The sequence below is a fragment of the Amblyomma maculatum genome, chromosome 2 (assembly GCF_055883805.1).
Source record: "Amblyomma maculatum isolate TAMU_Amacu chromosome 2, ASM5588380v1, whole genome shotgun sequence".
Classification (NCBI taxonomy): domain Eukaryota; kingdom Metazoa; phylum Arthropoda; class Arachnida; order Ixodida; family Ixodidae; genus Amblyomma; species Amblyomma maculatum.
In genome coordinates this window covers 168,527,929-168,551,154 of record NC_139345.1, presented here as the reverse complement: position 1 = coordinate 168,551,154, position 23,226 = coordinate 168,527,929, and the positions used below count along the sequence as shown (strand labels likewise).

The following is a 23,226-nucleotide window of genomic DNA, read 5'->3' as shown; positions in this document are numbered from 1 at the left end:
CATAAGTGATGGCAAGAAGTGGAGGTGCGGCATGTGGAGTTTTGCCGGGCTTGACTGTCATGTGCATTTCTCATCTGTTGCCTCTTAAATGACAGAAACAGTGGCAGACAACGCCTTTTTCATGCAAGGCTTTGATTTTTCACATGAAATCACGCTCACTTCTATTTGTAGCCACGTTGTATTCACACTAAAGAAGTACTTCCACAAGATCTTATAACTCAAAAAAGTAAATGGCACAAAGAGATGACAAGACAGGTACGGAAAGCATTTTAGAGCATTTGCTTTTCTTAAAGCAGAAAGACATGTTTAGTAAGTAGCCATTTATTTACCAGACATCATCCTCAGTGCCATGGTATCACCAACGACTGATATAGTGAAGACCCTGATATTGTAAAGATTTTCGCCGGTCCAAGTGGCTTTATTATAAAGAGGTTCTGCTGTAAACTGATCATCAGTTTTGGTCACTTATTTCGAGTGATTTGATAACACCTTGACGAAGAGGCCAGTTTGCAGTTGTCAGTTTGCAATTTGTGGGCAAAAAGCCTGTTTGCAGCATGGTACCCGCAGAATGGGATACACGTGCAGTTATTTGAAAGGAACATGTCGTCTGGTTTTGCTTCATCGACCGCTCGTGGCATGCCTGAAGTCACTCCACAGGAAATTTCTAGCTTCATACATTGGGCTTTGATATACACCAGTTTAATCTTTCTTCTGGATCATCGAGGAGGCGTAGTTTCACTTTTTGTGAGAAGAGGAGCTTTCCCTAAACCATCGATGTGAAAGTGCTGAAGGGCAGAGTTACCAATTTGTTGTTCTTTCCTCCTTAACATGGCTCACCTCTGTAGGCTAGGGTCTTCTGGGTAACATCCGGAAAACGAAATGGTCTAATCAGGATTAAAAGTACTTTTTTATAGGTTTCCAGCAGAAGTTGAGTGTTATCTTTCACCTACATTGTAGCAGCTCCCTGGTTCCCCACTGAGCACTTTCTTGATGACGACGTGACACTTGTTAAAACATCACTACCAACTGATGTTCACGATGAAGCAAACAAAATGCATTATGTATGCGGAATCTCACTTTCCTTTGAACTGCTGTCCATTTGCTTCAAGACTACTGGTCTTGCTGGCCAAGTCGATTTTAAAAGGATCTTCTGAATGACCCTGATCTTATTAAGTGTAGGTGTCCACTGAAAAGGGAGACATATAGTACAAATACTGTGCCTTCCGCTGCCCAGAAAGCAGCTTAAAGGTATGCTGAATAAAAAAATTGCCGCCGAGATTTCCAGCGCAGATGGTCGCTATCACATTGGGAGTGACCAAAACAATCCACTTTATGATCAGAAATGAGCGGAAAGTAAGTATTTTAATGAATATTTCTCAAATTGCCGCACCTAGCGGGCTCCTGTAAAAAGCTCTGACAAAACCGGATATCACGTCGCAAGTACCTGCTTCGCTCATGCTTCCCTAGCCACCCCCGTCATGAGTGGTCGCACCTGTTCATATTTTTCTTTTCCCCTGTCACACTCGCGAAGCGCACAGACAGACATGGTTTTTTTTTTTTTTTTTTTGCTCTTTGTATTCCTGCGCACAATTCGTTTCCTCCCAGCGCAAAAACAATTGTTTGCAATACGTGTCCTCCGTACGCGTCCCGCTCGACCTCCCTCGTATGCCACACTTCGAAGCATTGTGCACGGTGAGGGAACCGACACTGCGTGTAGCCGGTCAACCAACTTCAGGTGCGGAGGCGGTGGCGGCAGGATTGCGGCGCCATGACGTTGCTGAGGGTAGATGTGACGTCACACCCGCCGGCTCACAGTCGGGAGCGCGCTGCCTCAGACCCGGCGGCCGCTCAGAAAACAAAAAATACAGCCATCTGCTCAAAGCTAACCGGAATCATGTGTCTGTACTAGTGTAATTGTGTCTTAAGAATGCAGTTGTGGTGCTTTCTCAATATTCTTGGATTTGCTCAGTATACCTTTAAACAAAAAAATATGTCCTAAATCTCGCAGTGAAAATTAAGGTGAAGCTTGAGCGTCCCCCTAGTTCAAATAGTCACACAGTGTACACCCTTGCTAAGCCATGCAAAACCATGCTGCTTTTGCCCATATCACTAGGTTCAAGCCATTCTTACACTGCCACCATTTTTTTCACGGGGCTGAGGACAGTGGACAGCATGCTCTGTGATGTCAAGGCCCCTTTGCTGCATAACACTTAAAACACTGGGCGCAAACTGTTTCATGCTTGCCTTGTGGTAAGCAGATTTCGTTTGCTACTGCTGGCAATCATCTCATATTTGTGAGACTAGCAGGATGTCGAGCATGCCAAACACACTGTCGAACGATTCAGTCACCCTGACTTCACTGGGAAAACAAGCCATGCTGCACGCAGCACCTTAGCATGGCATTTTTCTCGCTTGGGTGTTGTCTTTTTTTGCTTCCCTTGTTCAGCCAGGAGGTTAAGAATCTATTCTGGAGGAATGAATGCTTGCTGTTGAGGATTTTGATATTATCCATTTACAGAAGGAAGATTGTCACTTAAAATAAACCTTTATACTTCTTTTGTTGCAGAAGGGGAAACCTCTGTCGAGGTGTGTGACACCATTGAGTGGACAATGTACAGTCGTGAGCAAAAGTGGTATACAACATGCAGCTGATAGTGGAGCTCGGGAAAACTGCATTACGACGCTGTCTGGCGACACCTATCTAGGGTTTGAGACAGCCGTGGCGGTGCACTATTTTATCCACATGCATGCGTCACTGTCCCTGTAGTTATCGCTTGTCGCTAGATGGCATTTTCGACGCAGTTTTCTCAAGCTCCGCCACTGGCTGCATGTTGTATGCCCCTTTTCTAGTGGCTGTACCAGTTTTTGGCAGATGGACGCGCTAGCACTACTCGCGGACAAGTTTTTGTGGCTATAAAGCCAAGGCTACGAGGTGTTAGATATAGCTTGAGGCCCCATCGGTAGCGTTGGCCTGCGGCTCCATGGCTCGGCACAAGGCACCAGCTGTCCCGGCAAAGACGAGGCGTCGACTAACAAAACAACGTTTAATATAGCATCGCATAGGAATGGGCAGAGAAGCAGGCCCGGAGAGAAAACTGACACGCCCGCAGAGCAGGTGTCTGGCGTCAACTATGCGAAGTGTCTCTGAAATTTCTCTCGCAGTGGAAACAGCTGCTGCTTTTTATATGCGCGTCAGTTCAGATGGAAACGGAAAAGAATTCATGTCAGACAAAGCTCTGATGACTCAGTCACGCTGGCGTGACAAAAGTCCTCCACCTCCTGTTGACGGGCGAGGGCGACGCTGTCTCCCTCGAGTGCCGCGCTTGACTAGTGTTTTTACACACACACGCACACACACACATGACGGCACGTGTAGTTCAGCACGTGTGATCCTGCCTGTGGGAGGTAGCGTTGGGCGGCTGATTGCATGGCGATGAAATGGCCGAAATGCTCGCTGCTTCTAATGCACTGGCATTCGTTGCCTTACGCTGCGGCCGCGTCTGCTGTCGCACATGATGGTGGTTAATTGTAACAGAATGTGCCGCTGGGGGAGGGAGATCCCGAAGGGCAGGGGACTGCATCCACTGTCCAGAGGGATTGTGGTGATGCTGCTCGCCGGGGTCGTCCCGCTCTGCTTCTATTGAGCCCAGTCAGCCAGAAGGCCTCCTTCGCACGTTCTGGTTACCAAAGCACTCTGCAAAATGTCTTCCGGAGAGTTTTTCGTCGTACCCACAAGCGTCACAACTACGCTGAAAACTCAATCTGTCAGCCAGCAAGCATGGCACAAACTTCACCAAGTTATCTCGGACTCTTTCCCTCTTATACACCCATCTATCTTCAGGGCTAGCTCAGCAGCAGTTGGAACGCGTCCACAAATTCGAAAATCGCACTTCAAATGTACATCACTGTCAAACAAAGATAATACAATAGAATATGTTCAAAATCGACTTAGGCTATCGGCATTACCGCTGAGACCCCCCTTTTCATTGAAGCTCCGGCTGTCCTTTTCCCGGAACAACCTTACCCTCCTGTTTCTGTGCGAAGAAACAAACGAGCACAAGTCACTCGCTTTGCTCAACGACCTGTTCCTCTCCTAACGTGTTGCGCACCAGACGCATTTTTTCTCAGCACGGGCTCATTTCTGCCGTTGGGATCGTCGTTTTTTCTTTCGCGATAACTACAGCTTCCTCACGTTACGATAGCGACATTCTTTCTCGCACCTGCCTTACCGCTTTTTTCGGCGCAGCACTTGAATACTTGCTTTCTGCTTTCTTTCGGCGTGAGCTCTGGCAAGCAAATGGCAATTGAAGCGAGTATGGCACCGGCGTCGTCAAAGTGTGGCGCCGCATCTGCACCAGGGCCAGCAGCGCATGACTCACATTCAGTCAAGTCCGAGCAATAACCGCTCACGCCAGCACCCAAGCTAGGCATTTGCTCTGGCGGCTTGTCACTCAGTTTATCCTGGTTCTCCAGTGTGCCGCATCTCTTAGCACTAACCGGTGCACGATAGTTTCTCGGACAGCTGAGCCGCTTTGGGTCACGTCAGGGCCATGTGTGCTGCGTCTGCATTCGCAGCATGGCGTGTCAGGGCACAAACGATGCTGACTCCACTCTAATCGTTCGCTGTCAGTTGCACAAGTGTGGCTCTCTACAGCGGACGCGCACTCATCGTGGGTCTGCCCTGGCTGATCAGAACTCTTGTGCTGCGCAGTTTCCCTGATCGGCAATATGTTTTTCTGCGTACCCTGCTCTATCATACAGCTGATTTCGAAAACCGCAATTCTGTCATTTCCTGGCTGGTTTTCATCTTCACCACGCTCTACACAAGCTTCTGCTTCTGACTCGAGAGGCAGTTCAGTTAGTGCCAGTTCCCCACTCTCATTTGATGGAACCGTATCACCTACAACTACTTTGGTCGGCTGGCAGTTCACCTTGCTTGACAGTGTCCCTGCGGATTTCTTGCTGACGGAACCGGCCCTAACAGTCTCAGCTGCCAGTGGCTCGACCAAGGTAGCCAGAGACTTTCCCATTCGAGGCTCGGTCGGTTCGCTGCTACGGTCACGTTGCTTGGCCGCTTCCCCAAGCTGTACTTCACTCTTTGGTGCAATTTCAATTTGCTCGGCGATGAGGAATGGTTGCAGACCGTCTTACGGTTTCGAACCGTTGCACTGAATGGCATTGAAAGCTTTAAGCCTTTCTACGCACATTCAAAGTGCTGAAATTTCCAGCTGCATCAGTTTCGTTACGCGGGTAAACCGCTTTTCTCTGTCCTCGCGCTCTTGGCGTTCTAGCCTTTCACGCTCAGGTTCCTCTTCTCTTCCTTTACGTTCCCTACGTTCACGCTCCTCTTTCTCTTGACATTGCCGTTCCTCAATGATCTCAAGGCATTCTTAAAACTCGTCATCTTCAGCTTCCAACACAAGTATAGTCGTTAGCACTTCTAGTTTTCTGAGTTTGTCTGAAAGACTAAGACAAAACTCCTTTGCAAGCTCCAGCAATTTTGGTTTGCGCAACGACTTCAAATTCATACTGCCCACTATTGCCTTGTGGAAAATTAACCCAGCAACAATGACAACACAATTACCACCTGTTTTTTACACTAACAAAAGCCTGGAAAAATTGAATAGAAGAAAGTCCCGCACTCACCAAACTGCTTTTCTCTCTCCTCGCGCTCTTGGCATTCTAGCCTTTCATGCTCAAGTTCCTCTTCTTTTTCTTTACGTTCCTTACGTTCACGCTCCTCTTTCTCTTGATGCTGCCGTTCCTCAATTATCTCAAGCATTCCGAAAGCTCATCTTCAGCTTCCAACGCAAGAATAGCTTTTAGCCTTTTTGTTTTTCTGAGTTTGTCTGACAGACTAGTGAAGGGGCGTCTGTAAAGCTGCCGGGGACAACCAGCTCGTATGCGTGCGTATTGCATGTGTATGCTGTCCGAGAATTTTGCTTGTGGCTGTTTTGGAAAAAAGCCTGGTGGCTTTATTTTTACACTATAAAGCACTGCTGCTTCTGGGTTTCATTGGGTCTCAGGGCCTCTGGTCCTTCAAATTACCATGTGCTAGGGAACAGTGTGACTTCCAAAAGCTTTCCTGCTTTTGAGAACACCATGACTATAGTCTTTGGTCATGCGCTTGCAATTTCTTGATATCAAAATCCCAACATTTGAGTAAATAGTGATTATGCACCTGTTACTGTTACTCTCCTTGATGAAGTCTGTTATGCACAAATGGAAATACAGTGTTTAGTTTAGTTTATAGTCTTTAACGTCCCAAAGCAACTCAGGCTATGCGAGACCCCGTAGTGGAGGACTCCGGAAAGTTCAAGCACTTGGGGTTTTTCAACGTGCACTCACATCGCACAGCACACGGGCCTTGCTTTTCGCCTCCATTGAAAAGCAGCTGCTGAGGCCTGGATTTGATTCTGCATCTTTAGGCACAGTAGTCGAGCACCCTAACCACTGCGCCACCCCGGCAGGGTGGAAATAGTTGTTGTGAAAGGTATACAGTCAAACCCGGTTATAACGAACAGCATGACTTTCCGAGATTTGTTCGATATATCAAATATTTTTTTATAGCCGAGCCCGCTTTTAGCGAATTTTAGCGAATTTCAGCACCTAGTTCGCTATACAGGATATCGCGAAGTCGGCAAAAACATGCTAATAAAGGTAATGCACGGCACTCACCATGCATAATCTACTCCAAAAGCAATTTATTCAGCAATCTGCATTCACTTGCCAAAGGCGGTTATTTTAGATTGCACAGAGCGCCTAGCAATATCAACTTGAATTGCATTTTCAAGACGTGATAAAATGTCAACCAACTCAAGTTCGCTTCCTTTTATGTCTGCACAGTAGCGGCGCAGCACATCTGTTGCGGAAAGTGCTTCAGCAAAAATAGGGCGAGGGCGGTCGTCTTCCGGTGGTGTCTCATCGTCATCCATGTCTCCGGGCGCCAGCACATCAGCAACGATTTCTGAATCCAGCGGGCTTGCCGTCACGGCTACCTCATTATCCACCGCCACAAAATCTTCCAAGCAGACTTCTTTTGGCACCACGTCAGAAACGCGGGCAAGTTCTTCCCAAAGAGTGGCCAACTCTTCATCGTCTTCAGCTGCACTCGCGGCGCTGGTGGCTTCGGCATTCGTCTGGCAGAGTCCGGCATACCGAAAACAGTTCTTGACTGTGTCGCGTGTGACGTCTTGCCAGGCGCGGTTCATCATCTGGATTGCGCCTAACAGGTTTATCTTCAGATTTTCATTCATCCGCAGTTTCACGAGGAGTCGTTCAACTATGCGCTTTCTGTATCCCTGCTTGAACGCACGTATAATCCCCTGATCTAGAGGCTGCAACACTGCAGTCGCGTTTGGCGGCAGAAAACAGAGTTCAATGTTCCTGAGTGAGATGCCACAATGGTGGGCCGAACAGTTGTCCAGCAGCAAGCAAATCTTGCGTCCGCTCAGCGCAAGCTCATCGTCCCAGTCACTCAGCCACGACTCGAACAATGCCCTGGTCATCTAGGCTTTTCTGTTGGAGAGGTACGTGACCGGCAGCGAAGCACATCCCCGAAGGCACATGGGCGACTTGAACTTCCCAATAACAAGTGGGCGCAACTTAGATGAGCCGTCCATGTTCGCCGTAAGAAGTACAGTCACACGTGCTTTGTTAAGTTTGCTGCCATGGCACTTCTCATTTTTAAGTGCCAGGGTTCTACTAGGCAGCATCTGCCAGAACAAGGCGGTCTCATCCGTGTTAAATATGTCGCACGGCTTGTACTTCTTTTTTACTTCATTCCAAACGTCATCTATCCATTTGTTGGCACTGTCCGTGTCAACTGCCTGCCTCTCTCCAGCAACCACCTTTCCTGTTATGGCATAGCGGTCCTTAAATCTCTGCAGCCATCCACTGCCCCCCACAAATCCTTCAACATTCAAAACGCAGGCGAAATCTCTTGCCTTTTATTGCAGCATGGGGCCACTGACAGGAAGATTCTGTGCACGCATATCCACGAACCATACATACAAGGATTTCTCCAGTTTGTCGTAGGCTGGCTTCCGGATGCGTCGGCCGTCAGTGTTCGGTCGTACGCGAGCATTTTCCCGAATGGCAGCTTTGTTTTTGAGGATCGTGCTCAGCGCGCTCCTCGCGATCCCGTAGTGCGCAGCGACATCCGATTTTTTTTCTCCACGCTCGACACGGCGAAGAATCTCCACTTTGTCGCAAAGCGGCAGACCTTGCCGCTTCTTCGTCGTCATTCTGAAGCACCGAACGCACGAACACTGCAGGTACTACGCTTGTTCGGATTCTTGAGCGCACTTGTACACCACAGCAACACACGACGCGACGACAAAGAAAGTATGGAAAAGATCGTAGAGTGCACATGCACACCGCAGCAACACACGATGCGACGACAAAGAAAGTATGGAGGATAAAAAAAGGAGGAGTGTGGTTGATAGGCTGTCCTCTCCCGCGTCTTGAAACCAGCTCTGTCCGGTTTCTCCTCGTTCACGATTGGCCTGGAGCAGCAAGCACATAGCTTGATCACGTGGTAAGCAGTTGCAGATAGGAGCGCACCCTCAAAAAACTCGGCGTTGAGGAGAAAGGGATCGGGGGAGGATACGCCGAGGCAGCGGAGAGGGGCTGAGGGGCTGCTCGGCGTAGCTCGGCTGGTGCGGCGCTTGCCCTTTCTGCAAAGCAATCCCTCGCCCCTGAGGAGACAGTTGAACGCGCTGAATCCCCCTTTCCTCCCATTTCCAACAAGAATCGCTTCTCTCTCCAGAGCAATTCATCGTGGTGACGCTGCCCGGCCAGCCGGCCAGCCTGGCTTCCGGCGCGCCCGCGCACGTGGGTGTTCATCAGTCACATGCACTCAAGTTTGCTATAACCAATGTACAGTTTGTTATAGAAATTACATTTGTCATGAATAATTCTAAGACAGCTTCGAGTGTTCGATATAAAGGATAATTTGCTCTAGCCGGGCTCTTTATAAACGGGTTTGACTGTATAAGAGAACCATTTGGCCATTGGAATTCTAGCTTTGTGATACACACGTTACTGTTTCAGGGGAAATCACAGTATGTTATCAGATGCAGTGAAGCAGATGTAAGGTTTTGTCGCTGTGCTTCCATTATTAGCAGTAAAAGTAAACAAAACATGGCGCAATGCCAGAGAAGCAACTTTCCTTCGGCTCGCAGCTCAGATTTTTTGGCAGAAATGGCAAAGTGTGGTAATTATGTGCGGGTATGAGGTTCTTTTCTTTAAATCTTCTGGCCACCTTGTTCTGTGGCTTATTCAGAGACAGCAATCTAAATAGATGACCAGACCGACCAATTTAACGACGAATAATTTTATGTACACACATGGACGGGACGAGAGTAGGGACGAGCAAGTAGGACGAAGACTAAACACAAAATTGTCTACAGTCACCAGTTCGTTGGGTAGGCAGGAAAGTCGGTGGTCACGCGTTGTAGGGTCGCTGACGTAGGGCTTCGGCAGGCTTAGCGAAAGTCTAGGCCACCGGACGGGGCCCAGTGGAGGCAGGAGGCCTCGGGTTGCCGTTCCACTGCCGATGAGGCAAGTCCCCGACGTGCCTGGGTCCAGCACAGCGCCAAACGCCCGTGCCTGTGACGAACTGCCTTTAAAGCAGCGGCGATGAGCTGAAGCTGTGGTGCTCCCGGGCCCGATCGCCTGGGACAGCAGGAGGAACAGGACAGGATGCAGCCGGTAGGCCCCAGGTCTGGATCCCCGGATCAGGCCTGGCAGAAGACGCCCCGCTCCGAGCTCCGTGCACAACCGTTTGGCTCCGCTGCTCACCTGTTCTCCCCTGCTCGTGCCTCGCGCTCCTCGAGCCAACCTCCACGTTTTCCTCTTCTTCTTTCTCCAAACGTGGTTTTCCTTCTTCGTCTTTTATCAAATTCTCCCCACTCACACACATGTTCTTCACAGCGGGTTACCAATGAGAAATGTGGAACAACGTGGGCTCCTGGGCCTTCTCTGCATGACAGGGCACTGAGCTAGCAGCTTGTCTTGGTATGTGGCTCAGTTGGTGCAGTGGCAGTAGTGGCAGTAGCCAGCTGCAGTCTTGTGAGGTGATGCAGTTTTATAATGGCCACCCAAGGCATTCAGCGGGCACTTCTAATTGGCTGGGTTAGTTGCACAAGTTTCACGTGAACTTCGGTGGTGTCCTTATTTTATTTGTTTCCAATTTCTGTGTCTACTTTGCAATGAGCATTTGATGTTAGATTTTGTTGCAGTGCAACATTGTGATGATGATACTGATAAGTGGCAAGGTTAGGGCACGAAGGTTAGTCCAGGTTGACGCAGCACACAAAGCACAGAATCACAACAGCGTTAACCTTCTTCTAGCACTAAATGTTGCTACCACTTTGTCGTCTTCTCTGTCACTGTTTCTGATCCTTATCTTCTTTAACGTCCAGCGATGCAGGGCATATATGTCACATTACCCCCCCCCCCCACGAAAAGCACAGTCCCGGTGCGCACTGTGTAGTTTGATGAAATGAGAAGCGCATTTGTCAGTAATCAAATCAGCTTTTACTGACTGGCTGCGTGACCGCAGCAATACACTGCGCGACTTGCCATTGCCACGGCAACGCGCTGCTATGCATCTAGCCCACAAGCAAAACACGATTTTGCTTGGGATAGTGGCCTCTGGAACAGCACTTCCACACTAAAAGGGCACACAGGCACACGTAGAGATTGCCTTCAGTCACTCGGCACCCAATTCCAATGTAGAAATGTATTGTGACATATATACCCAGCACCTCCGCCAAGATGATACGTGGCAAGGTTAGGACACGAAGGTTAGTCCAGGTTGACGCAGCACACAAAGCACAGAATCACAACAGCGTTAACCTTCTTCTAGCACTAAACGTTGCTACCACTTTGTCGTCTTCTGTGTCACTGTTTCTGACCGTTATCTTCTTTAACGTCCAGCGATGCAGGGCGTATATGTCACAATACATTTCTACATTGGAATTGGGTGCCGAGTGACTGAAGGCAATCTCTACGTGTGCCTGTGTGCCCTTTTGGTGTGGAAGTGCTGTTCCAGAGGCCATTATCCCAAGCAAAATCGTGGTTTGCTTGTGGGGTAGCTGCACAGCAGCGCGTTGCCGTGGAAATGGCAAGTCGCGCAGTGTATTGCTGCGGTCACGCAGCCAGTCAGTAAAAGCAGATTTGATTACTGACAAATGCGCTTCTCATTTCATCAAACTACACAAGGCAAGGCATAAAAAGAGCAAAACCTGCGCAACATCGCTTTTTGCACAGTATTAGAATTTTATCCAAAATTCTCTCCATTTTTGTTTTCTCTCTGTCCAGGCCAAGGGCACCCTGAAGAAGGCGTACGGGGACAAGGCCCTGCTGGTGGTGATCACGCAGAACGACAAGACATCAGGCATGGTTCGCAGGGCCCGCTCTCTCCTGGCTGCCGGGGACGTAAGTCAGGCCCACACTTTGTTGTTTGTGAGTGCTGGAATGCATTTTAGTTGAGCAGTTGGAATTATTCTGGAGTTTTTGCTTCGTCTTCACAGTGTGAAATGTTTAGTTACTTTTTTTGCAAGCATTATATTTTATAAAGGTCACTCGTGTTCACGTAACTCTCATTGCAGATCATAAATTTCCGTGTCGGCCTGTAGTTGCAGATGTTTTATGCCACTGTTTGGCCACACAAGCCACTATGCTAATAAATATACAATCAGTTGTCATTGAAGGGATGCATTAGGTCTATGTCTAAATTTTCACTTTTTCACATCTGCACATTTTTATGCAACAGCGTTAAAGGCCTCATTGTTTTCAGGAAGTTAGCATTGGCTTTGTGAGAGAAAAATGATGGGCGTGGCTCTGGCAGACGGCAATTGGCTGGTCACATGGCCATTCACTGATTGGTCACCAGGTGGTGTGGCGCCACAAGACATGTCAAATCGGGCGTCACCTTTGAGACGGAGGGTCAGATCACAATCCTCCTATCCTGATTTAGGTACTGCTCCTCGGCCACACAGGTGGTTTATATCGGTGTCAGAGTTCTCTCCCACATAATAGAATATCTAATGACTGAGTTCTAATGAGTATGTGTAGGGTAACAGAGGCATAAAATGAAGACTACTGGTTTAGTGGGTAGCAAAGTACATAGACACGAACATGACCCACAGGGAAGCTGGTAAATGGTAGCCATTAACGCAGCCGTGTCATATCCCTAAAGTGGAGCTTAAGTGTCCCCTAAATTTTTTCTTTGCTCGCCTTGTTGGATGTTTTCTTCCATCAAAGCTGACCTAGACAGGAATAGGGGCTTCCTCTTTCTTTGCAAGCGTTCATTATATGTGCGTGGCTATGTTGTTACAAGGGTGTGCTCCTTGGAAGTGCTCCTTGATGTCACAATGGTGGACTTCATAGACACACAGGGTCCCTCACAGCGGCCTTCCCATTGGCCTGGTCATAGCAAGGCGTACCAGAGCTGCTGCAAAACACATGGAGCAACAATTTCCTGAATTTCTTTTGCATGCCTTGCTTGATGCATCTCTACACATGACTTTTCGACCTCAGCACATTTCATTGCATCCATGTTTGAGGACACTGCTGATCTTTGTATTTTTTTGTGTGAAATCTTGTACTGTTCTGGCTGTGTGCGCAGATGTGGGTACTATGGCTGATGAGGTTATAAATGCATGTCTGCACTAACCAGGTCTCGTGTTAGCAACAACGTAGCCACAACTTTTTTATTGATGTAATGCATGAGCAGCTGTGAGGAAGTTGCATAAAGGAAACTTAACTGGTAAGAAGCTAAAACAGCTGCTTGTGACCTACCAGAGGAATGAAAATACCGTAATATTGGCCACCGGGGATTGCTGTGCGTGGATGCTGCAAAAAAAAAAGAAACCCTTTCACGGCACGTCATGTTTCCTAGCGTTAGATCAGACAGTTTGTGCTGTTGGGTAGACCTCTTTTAGTGTGACTTAACTGTAGGCTGTAAGTGCATGCCACTAAGAATGGCATTGCAGATAGCCCGCATTGCAAATAATCTCGACTGTGTTCATCAAAAGAGGAGTGTGAGTCGCAGTAACTGCCAGGATTGCTGGAGGTAGCCTTTGAAAAGAAACAGGGTTAGATTGGAATGGTTAAAAAGAAAAAAAAAAAAGCACAGGATGATTAAATTTCCATAGATTGTCAGTGTCAGCTGGCACATGATGAAAATTGAACTGCGCGTGGCACTCTTGCTGTGGTAGAAGTGCTTTTCTGTTTACTGCATGAGTGCAAACAGCTTCCTCTGTAGCGCATTGCCAACCCTAGGGTGGATGTAGGTTGACTCATTCCTCACAAAGACGACTTAACTTCGCATGGGCTTTGCTTTGAAGGTGAAGAATCTTCTTGAAACTAGCGGTTTATTTTTGCACAGCTTGGACAGAGGGAGCCATTGGTGGGACCCACTTCAAGGTACATCTCTGCTCAGTTCGAGCCGGGCTTACTATAACGCTTTGCCAGTGGGGCCAACTCAAGAATAGAAAACCTGCAGCAGAAAGCCCCAAAACCAGCTAAAAGCTGCTAAATTTATTATTTGCTTCAAACAGTTATTTTCTAGTCATTTTATTTTTTCTGAGGTCTGTAAACAATGCTGTAAATATATTAGAGAGCACTTTTTCTTTTTTTTTTTTGCTAGACACTCTGGACTATGAACACTTTCATTTTCAGGATTATTCTGCCTGTCTGCGTTTGGAGGGTTAAATTAAAGCTGCAAGAGCACTCCTGTTTTTCCCGACTAAAAACTTCTGACTGCAAGCACTTCCACTCGCAAAAAGAAGTTGCCGGCTTCTTGATGGTTTGCCAACGGCTCTCTTCAATCCTACCGGCAGTTCTGTGTGGGATTCCAGCACTGCTGTCAACGCACACTTTCGTAATGTGTCCATTGTGTGAATTGCATTTGTGAGCAGTTCATAGTTTGAGCAGCATTTACTCTACCTTTGGATTCTGAGTTGAATGGGGAAAGTGGCTGGGGTCTGCCTCAGACATCGTTATATACAAATTTGTGGGGAACGATAATTTTTCTCCTTCTTGGGTTACAGAAAATGAGGGCTTCTGATGAAAACTTATTGAGAAATTGCTGGAGCAACAGTGAAGGAATGCTCTGACAACCACTGACAAAAAAAAAAAAAGATGGCAGCCTGCTTCGTATTCAGGCAATCTTTATACAATATTCGAGCCCGGAGGTGTCTCAGACCCCTCTTAAATGCTGGTGGAACGCCTCAGGATGTTTGTTGAAACCACCCCTGCACTCGTTCGCTTTGTCTCAGCATGCAGCAGTGTTTTAACGATTGCTCCAGCTGACGAGAGTGGGCTTCCTTTGTCAAAGTTGAATCGCAGCGAGTATTTCTCATGGCAATCATGAATTCAATAACTGGCGCCGACGATGACTCTTTAACTACACAAAGAACATTCATTTGCATGTGGAACTTCCTATTACTCAGTCTCAGAATTTAGAGTTCTGCATACACTTCTTCTTTAACCCCTGCACATAGCGAAGGTCCAAGTCCATCGGACCACATGCTCAGTGGCAGTAGACTCCATGACTACATGAAGAAATGTCACATAAATCAATTCAATGAGTATTGGTCGTGTTTCAATATTCGCCACCCTGAGAAGTCGTCGATTTGAATTGCTCGTATTAGAATGCATCATGAAACCGCGCAAAAAGACAACGACAGAGAAGAAAGCGACGGGTTCTCTGTCCCTTGTCTTTTTGCACGGTTTCATGATGCATTTTAATACTAGCCAACAAACTAGCCAGACTCTCACTATTATTCTTGAATTGCTCACAGTGGGTTTTGTTTACATAAATGAAAGTAATCCTAAAGTATTTGGATTATTCTTAGCAAAATGTAGGATCACCAAAAACCTCCAGGAAAAAAGCCAGCAGGACTTAAAAACTGCTAAATGTCCCACTTTCCGCAGTACAACATATTTACCTGCTAAACAAGGTAAAAAAATATGCCTAGGTTTAACCCTGCTGCACCTAGTTAGTCGAAGCGTAAGAATTGTTTTGCTTTGGTTAGGCTTAGATTTACATTGGTAGACATGGTTTTGCAGCCATCAAATTCCAAGACTATGGAGTTGAGGCGCTGTCAACAACAAGAGGGAAGTCGTGATGCTGTATCTGCTGTCAAAGGTCAAATGCTGGTACATCATAGGTGGTATTATGGTTAAGATAACCACACTCTGACCTCTGGCTCATTGAAGGTCAAGCGGCCTGCTCTGTCAACCTTGGCTGATGCATGGTGTAGTGAGGCTTTTGCTTGAAAACCCGCTACATTTAGTGGGAAAACCGCTAACTTGGCAACACTGTTCCCTGCTCACTGCACTGCCAATCTATCAAGAAAAGAGAGAGAGGCACTGCGAAAGTCATTAGCGAACCAGATAACCCTGCTCACTTGCTTTGGCATCAGTGTTGCAGGAGATTGAAGGAAACAGTCCAACTCAACCGCAGGGCATGACTTGAACTGCCATCCTGGCTATGCACAAGATTCATGTGAGTGCTACATTGGCACCACTAGTTCATGTGGTGCAAGATTGTAGGATTTGAGACAAATCTGAATTTCTGCACACACTGGAACTTGGGATCTACGCTACTTCTTTTCATGTGCATGCACATCCACACAGATGTACGCACCTTTCATTTTCAGGCTACAGACGCTATGAGGAGGAAATCCTTCATCTTGAGAGATCCTACATCCCATGAGCTTGTGATGGCAGTGCTACAAGTTTTTTACTATGAAAGCGCACATTAAAACTTTTGACGAAGGCTGTGACTGTTCTTCGCTGATGCACACATTCTCTGTTTGGCATGGTTCTTGTGCAGGAGTCATCGTCCAGCAGTGAGGCCACTGTTATCACCAGCCCCGCTCCTGTAGGCCCATCCAAAAAGGAGGCTGCTGCTGTGCCGGGGAGTGGCAGTAGCTGGAACTTGGCGACGCCCTGGGACCACGAGGCACACGTGGCCTTTGTGCTAATTGGATTCGTGGTGCTGCTGCTGGCACTGTCCCTGTTCGGCATCTCGGTTGGCCTCTGGTTCATGGACCCCGGTCGGGACTCCATCATTTACCGCATGACGACGCAGCGCATGAAGAGGGACTAGTTGGGCTAGTCAGTAACCAGCCGTGGGCAAACCAAGGGCACAGTAACAGTGGAACAGATAGATGGTGCAGTTTTTTTTCCCGCAGGCTAGTCTTGTCATTACTGTTACTTCCACAAAGGAACCTGCCAGCAGTGGGACACAGCAGAGGTGTGGGAGAAACCTGGTGTAGGCATCCCCTCAGCAGGGGCATATTGTTGTTTGCCCTTGCACAATGCGCCTCCTTTTGTTTTTGTTTTACTGACATCCAGAGCAATTATATATTTAGAGTGGTTGCCTCTCTAGAGGCTGGGATGTTTTTGTTGCAGAATATTAAAGCAAGATGAAGAGCAGTGTGTGGTTAAAGTTCTAGAGTTGCACACTCTGTGTCTATGGGGACATTTTTATTGTGGGTAAAATGACCTGCCTAGTAAATATTCTGAGTGAACTGGTTTTAGGAATATGTCTGCTTCATGCAGTAGGAAGTTGTTTTTAATTTTTGTCGAGAGGGTGGGGGGGGTGGGGGTGAGGAGGAAGAGGAGGAGGAGGGTGCACTGCAAGTTCTCTATGAATGTCAGTATCGCAATACATAAATGGTTGTGATGCAGGGCCTCAAGGCATTCTACAGGGATAAATTAAAGCATTTGCTGTTGACATTAACCAACGTGCAATTATCCTCATGGGGTTAATGTGTCTGGCAGCGGGCTGCTACATACAAAAATTGTTTTCTGTCATTCTGGTACATAGTCTGTATATTTTTGCCTTGGTTGTTGTCGCCTAGACTGCTGTTGAGTAGGAAATTGTTGGCTTTTGGCTAAGGAATTAGTTCATTGAATAGCCCAGACCTGTTGCTGCTTCTTTGTATGGCACTCGCTGCCTTTGATATAAGGTGACTTGCAAATGTTAAATTTTAAAAAGAGCTGCTGATTACATTTGTGAAGATGTTCTTGATCTTCTTGTTTGGTTTGTTTTTGAACATGAAAATGTTTTCTTTTGATTCTCGCTACAAAAAGAAAAAATGTTTAAACTGCGTGTAAATGTGCCTGGCCTGCAATTGTACTTCCTGATCAAAGGTCCTTCTGTTTTGTTTTGCTTGGGTGCTGTAAATAGTGTGTGTGTGTGTGTATATGTAGCATTCAATCTAGCAGCTTCTTCTTACCTGTATAAACAAGAGTACCACGTTCCGAGATAGTAGCACTGATTCACATATGGTACACTATATATGTTCGTGCTTGTACATATATGTCTGCTTGATGTGAAAGCTCCTTTTAAATTCTGGTGTAAATTTCAAGGCATGAAAAATGATTGCTTCCATTGTGTCTGGTAAGTTTTGTGTGCTCGTTACAGAAAAAAACATTCTCTCTCATGTTTTGTTTGAAATGGAACAAAAATTCACATGCTGATTTTATGTGCTCATCATCTAGTCAGTATTTGCTACAACCTCAGTGACAAGAAAAAACTGTTTGCAGACTGCACTGAACTGTAATAATTTGGCTTTGACATTTTCTGACAGCGCTTTCCTAGTTTAATCATTTGTATACATTGCTCAATTTTCACCAGCTTCAGTTTATTTCAAACCTTTAGGATTTAGGCTGCTTTGCATATGACTGCAGCAGTTCCCACAATATTTTATTTGCAGTTGCCCAGTTAAAGACTAATTGGGAAGGGCCGCTACACAATTTGACTAATTAGTTCCATTTTTTTGTTTGAACTAATTGGTTCCACTTATTTGTTTGAACTTATTGGTTCCACTTTTTTTTGAACTAATTGGTTTCACATATTTGTTGGAACTAATTGGTTCCACTTGTTTATTGGAACTAATGGGTTCCACTTGTTTATCAGAACTAATTGGTTTCACTTGTTGTTGGAACTAATTGGTTCCGCTTGTTTGTTGGAAGATTCAGGTAGGCCTTCTTTAACTGAGGTGCACATTGTGGAGACTGCTCAAGCCGTGCATAAAGCTGCTATTGTGCTTTCAATGAAGGTGGTACGTATTATCTGGAGGCATAAATTGGCACTGTGTTCCATTTGTGTTGAAATGCATATAAGTATACTGGCACGTGCACAGTTTGAACCTTCAAGACCTTCCTGTCTGACTTGGAACTACTGATCAGTGTCCACATTCCGTATTAAGAGGCACCTCATTATTTCGGCATTGTAAATGGTAGGCCAATAAAAATATAATTTATTCTGTTGCATGATGATGTTCCTTCTTGTTTACTTCAATGCAGGGAATCAGATCTGCAAGGAATCGCTGGATAGGTAGGGTTTCACAAAGGAAAACGTTCCCCTTTCACCACCATGTAGCTGGGAAGGTCAGCTTCTGAGACATGTCTAGAAGCACTTTCGGCACTGAGCTAGTTTCTTTAATTTTGGTGTGACTACCGTTCGGTGAAACACTTATTCTTGGTCACAGGAATAGTGTGAAGAATGTTTTTTCTTTTTAATTTTTTTTTTATTGAGCAAGTTGCCACTGATTTTTGAAAGCTCTTTGCTAAAACGTGTACGAGCTTGAATTTTGAACGCTGCTGTAGCATTGAAAGTAGTGTGACTTCTCAGGAGTTTTGATTATATCTGCGGTAAAAAAGAAAGTGTACCACTACAAGCGGCGAAGTCGTTGCGAGGTTCATGGTAGTACGGTAGCACTGTTGTGGCTGCTTGCTATAAGTGGAGTCGGCAAGGCCTGGTGCTTTTTTTGAAAAGTACAAAGCATGTTTGGAGTACGACAGCTGCAAAGTGGCTGCATAATCTGAATAGGAAGCGCTCAGGGATCGCCTTTGGGTTTGACGGACTCGAGCCGCCAGCGTGAGTGCGCGTTGTGAAGACAGATGGCGCTAGCATCTCCGGGATGGCTTTTGCGGCGCGGAATTTGAAACTGACGGAGGCACGGATCATTGCCGTCCAGCAGGTCATCAAGGCGCTGGCCCGGCAGGGAACCAGCGAGCCGGCCACGGCGAGCGGGGACCCAGGCCGCGCGGCCGGTGCCCAGAGGACGACGTAGGCCCCGTCCGGAGCGCGCGCGTTCTACTGCAAGCCCCGAATAAACGTTTTACCAATCCAATCCAATCCTTATGTATGCAGGAAAACTTCCACCCCACCCCTCTTTCGTGTGTGTGCGTGCGTGCGTGCGTGTAAGTGCTACAAGATGAGCCTGTTTCTCGTGTGTATTTGTGGCTGAAAGAGTGATGAATAACTTCTTTTGAAGCGACTTTATTTTTATTTTTTTTTCTGCGCTAGTAGTATGCGTCTATCTCGAACCTAGCCGCATCTATGTGTTTTAGATGGTATAGATGTGCTTTGCAGCTTAGGCTGGCCGAAGCACAACAAGCTTAAAAACTGAATAACGGGAAGTGGACGATGAAAAACGAATTACACAGCAGAAAAGAGTGCATTTCTTTGTGACCAAAAATCCGCTGGGCGATTGCTATGAGGTGAAATAAAAAAAAATAGAAAATTGAGCTTGCTTTGAAATTCGTATTGCAAAGAGAGATAACGTGCATTTAGTGGCGCATTCCCGAACATGCGTATGCGCGAAGAGCACGTAGCGCAGTGCCCCATTTGCCTGCAGGCTTTCTTCGCGCGCGTGTTTGCGAACTTGTTGGATGCACCCCTAACATACTTGATGATGTTAAAATAAAGGTATTTGTAATTATTTGTGTTTTTGTACAGTTGCAAGAACTCAAAGACATTATTCACTGGCGCCCTTGATTGCTGGCTCGGGCCAACACCCTCTCGGCCGCGCAGCAGTACGCACCAGGCAACACGGAAGGAGCCGGTTGTTTGTTGCTTGTGTAGACTTTTCCCAAGAAGAGCTTAAGTTTGCCGCACAGCTGGGGACACGTGGAATCAAGTCAAGCAAGGATCAAATGAGAGAGCGGGCAAGCGCTCTGCATGTAAGTGTTTACAGTAGTGAGAATAGCTTGTGTTTCGACTGTACCGCGTCCCAAAGTCTCGACGACAGTTGTTTCCTAGGATGCAGCTGACGAGGGCAAGCAGCAGGGAAGGTTTGTTTTGTTGTCTTAGCGGAGAGATTAAATCGTCTCGGAGTTGTCAGCGTGCCACACCCTCACGCTGTCGCCTTACTTTGGGGCGTAGAAATCGGGCAGAATCGTGTTTTATCCGAAAGCGAATATCTCTGTTTATAGTGCCTGGTTATATTTCGAGCATTTTCCTATCAGCTGGTTGATAGTGTAGCCGGCTATAAATGAAATATGCCCAATATCTTTGATGCCTCTTGCTTGACTGATATATTTAAATCTAAAAATGTGATTTCGTTTCACGTTGCGATAGTTAATCAGGTTAGTGCAGGACACTGCGGATCATATCTGATTTCAACTGACTGCCGTTATTGTAGCGATAGCTACACTACGCTAGTCAGAGTTTTGCGTGGTCAGCCGGAGCCAGAACTGCACATGCGCCTTTACCATGGCGACCAGCTGCGCTACGATGCACGGCCGGACTGAATGCAGCGGCGCGCGCTCTTCTGCATTCAGGTCTTCACCTCTGCGCGCCGACACATGACGTCACGCCTCGCCGCTGAGCACGCACCATTACCATGGCAACCAGCTGCGCTGTTCTATAGGTGTTTCGCAGCTGCGCGTGGCTACGGAGCTTGATGCATATATATATATATATATATATATATATATATATATATATAAAGATCGGTCTCCGATCGAAACGTCGAGTCTAATAAAATGTTTCTTTAAATGAAGCGTACCCTTCGCTCTATTATTTTTTAAGCGGCCAAGTACGTTAAATGTTCTCGCATCCTATATATATATATATATATATATATATATATATATATATATATATATATATATATATATATATATATATATATATATATATATATATATATATATATATATATATATATATATATATGAGGCATCCTCACGGTAGAAAAGGGGAATTATGAAGAGTTTTCACGATCCGGTGAGTGGCGCACATTTACATGATCCAGTATTGAAAATAAAATTTCATGTCTAACCCGGTCAAAAGCTTTCTCGAAGTCTAGTTGCAACATTGCAACGTGACCTTTGAACACATCACAGCAATCCAAAATGCTTCTGGCTACGTGAATGTTTGTCGATATGCTTTAATTCCATTGAATTCCACATGTTTGATGTGGCCCTACAATAACTTTAATCACGTTCTGCAACCGTTTCGCTAGCACCTTCATGAAGATTTTGTAATCCACGTTGGCAAGTGTTATAGGCCGGTATGGCTTCACTCAGAGCAATTTGACGGGGTCATCGCTCTTTGGTATCAACACCACGTGCGTCATTCTAAATGACGGTGGTGTTTCTTCTTTATCATATGCCTCGCTTTTTTAATACTGGATCATGTAAAGTAGGCTCAGTCATAATAGGGGAGTTCAAATGGCTTCTGCAAATTATTTCGCTAGTATTATTGTAAATAAGGAAGTCGCAAAAAGCTTTCAGATAAGATACTCCGTTAGACAAGGATATCCGGTTTCTCCTCTGTATTTGCCATATATATAGAACTTTTTTGGTTAAAGGTGATTAAAATTGAAAGGATCCGAGGATTTAGACTTATGGAAAGCGAAGTAAGCATATTTTCATACGCTGACTACATAGCCCTTTTTTGTCGAGATAGAGAAAGCGTTTCAGAAGCAATCAAAGATGCTACTCGATTTTGTAAGCAAACGGCCAGCGAAATCAACTGGGAGAAATGTTTAGGGCTGTGGCATGGGGTCTGGCGCAAGGCGTTGCCAATGATGTCTTTAAATAATGGTATAACTTCTGGCCATGATTCTATTGAAATCGTTGATGAAGTAAAAGCATTCGGTGTTTTTTTTTTTTTTTTCAGAAAAATATGTCCTGGGACAGGCACGTAAATGAAACAATTTCACGCCTGTCAAAAACAGTAGGTATATTAGCGAAATTCCATTTCTTTCTACCGGCCAAAATTAAGCTCCGTATATACAATTCATTGTTCTTGTCTCAACTAAACTACTGTTTCCTTGTATGGTTTAAAACTACACAAACAAATTTAAATCCATTATATGCACTTCAGAAGAAGGCGGTCCTCCATATAGCTGGAGCAGACTACTACGCTCATACCATGCCGCTTTTCAAGAATTTTAGAATAATGCTAGTGGCCTATCTCTATTCGTACAACTTAGCCGTTCGCTACAAACAGCACATAGCTACCTCTTAATCTACAGTACTTTCCATCGCCAATTTAAGAGCACTTACACGAACATACCCTTCACGTTCTACAGATACTTGGATTGTGCCTTTCGCGAGAACAACATTTGGCCAGCAAATGCTCGCATATGTTCTGCCCTCTTTTTTAAATTATCTTCGCCAATTTAAACTTGATATTGAAAATGCTAATAAGAGAACAATACATTAATTTTTTATGTCACAGATGTAAATATGCTGTGCTGTTTTCTTTCATTTTTTATATTTTCTGGGTTTCATGCTGCATTCATTTTTGATGGTATCCACTGGCCCTGTTGATATTTCATGTTGTGCAGTTATATTGAGTTTTTCCGCAGACTGAATTATGTAGGCTAAGAAAGACGATGTTTGTAACTCTTGTTTGAAATCACAGTCTGAATTTTGGATGCACCGATGTTGTAATCACGAACACCTCGCTGTTGCCAATGGGGCCCGAGCGCCGTCAAGGGAATTAACATTCACTTTTCGTCTCGGGTCCCTCATTCCTTCTTGAAATGAAAATAAACTTCAAACTTCAAAATATTTTTTGGTCTGTCACACATGCGAGGTACCTTGCAGTGTCGTTGGAACACTACAAGGATACGGAAGGTTACCGGAATGATGAACGTGTCTAGATTTGCGCGTTCAACTGTATGCATTGCAAGCATTATCCATGTCAAGGGTTAGCGTCTAGAAATTTCACAGATTGCTAGCGGTTTTCGTCTGGGGTTCGGTTTGGGAGAGAACGAGTCGTACAAATTTATTTCGCTCAGTTAAAAGTGGAGGACTTGACTTGGTTTGGCCTATTTATTTTTACGACAAAGTGTGCCATGATTATGTTCTTACGTAACCAAACCGACCATTTTCTGCATACGGTTTTCCAAGTTAGACTGAGCCAAGGCTTACCCGAATTTTTGGTGTCCTCTA

The 23,226-nt window shown here is 45.8% G+C and overlaps 1 protein-coding gene across 1 annotated transcript in view; it reads left to right on the top strand.

Moving 5' to 3' along the window:
- Positions 1 to 18,303, top strand: part of ATP6AP2 (ATPase H(+)-transporting accessory protein 2) — a 33,538-nt gene extending 15,235 nt beyond the window's left edge. Inside the window, exons 7-8 of the mRNA XM_084595514.1 lie at positions 11,329 to 11,445; positions 15,854 to 18,303. Of these exons, the coding sequence (XP_084451640.1) occupies positions 11,329 to 11,445; positions 15,854 to 16,129 (393 nt within the window). The 3' untranslated portion in view covers positions 16,130 to 18,303. The remainder of the gene's footprint in view (positions 1 to 11,328; positions 11,446 to 15,853) is intronic.
- The last annotated feature ends 4,923 nt before the right edge of the window (positions 18,304 to 23,226 follow it).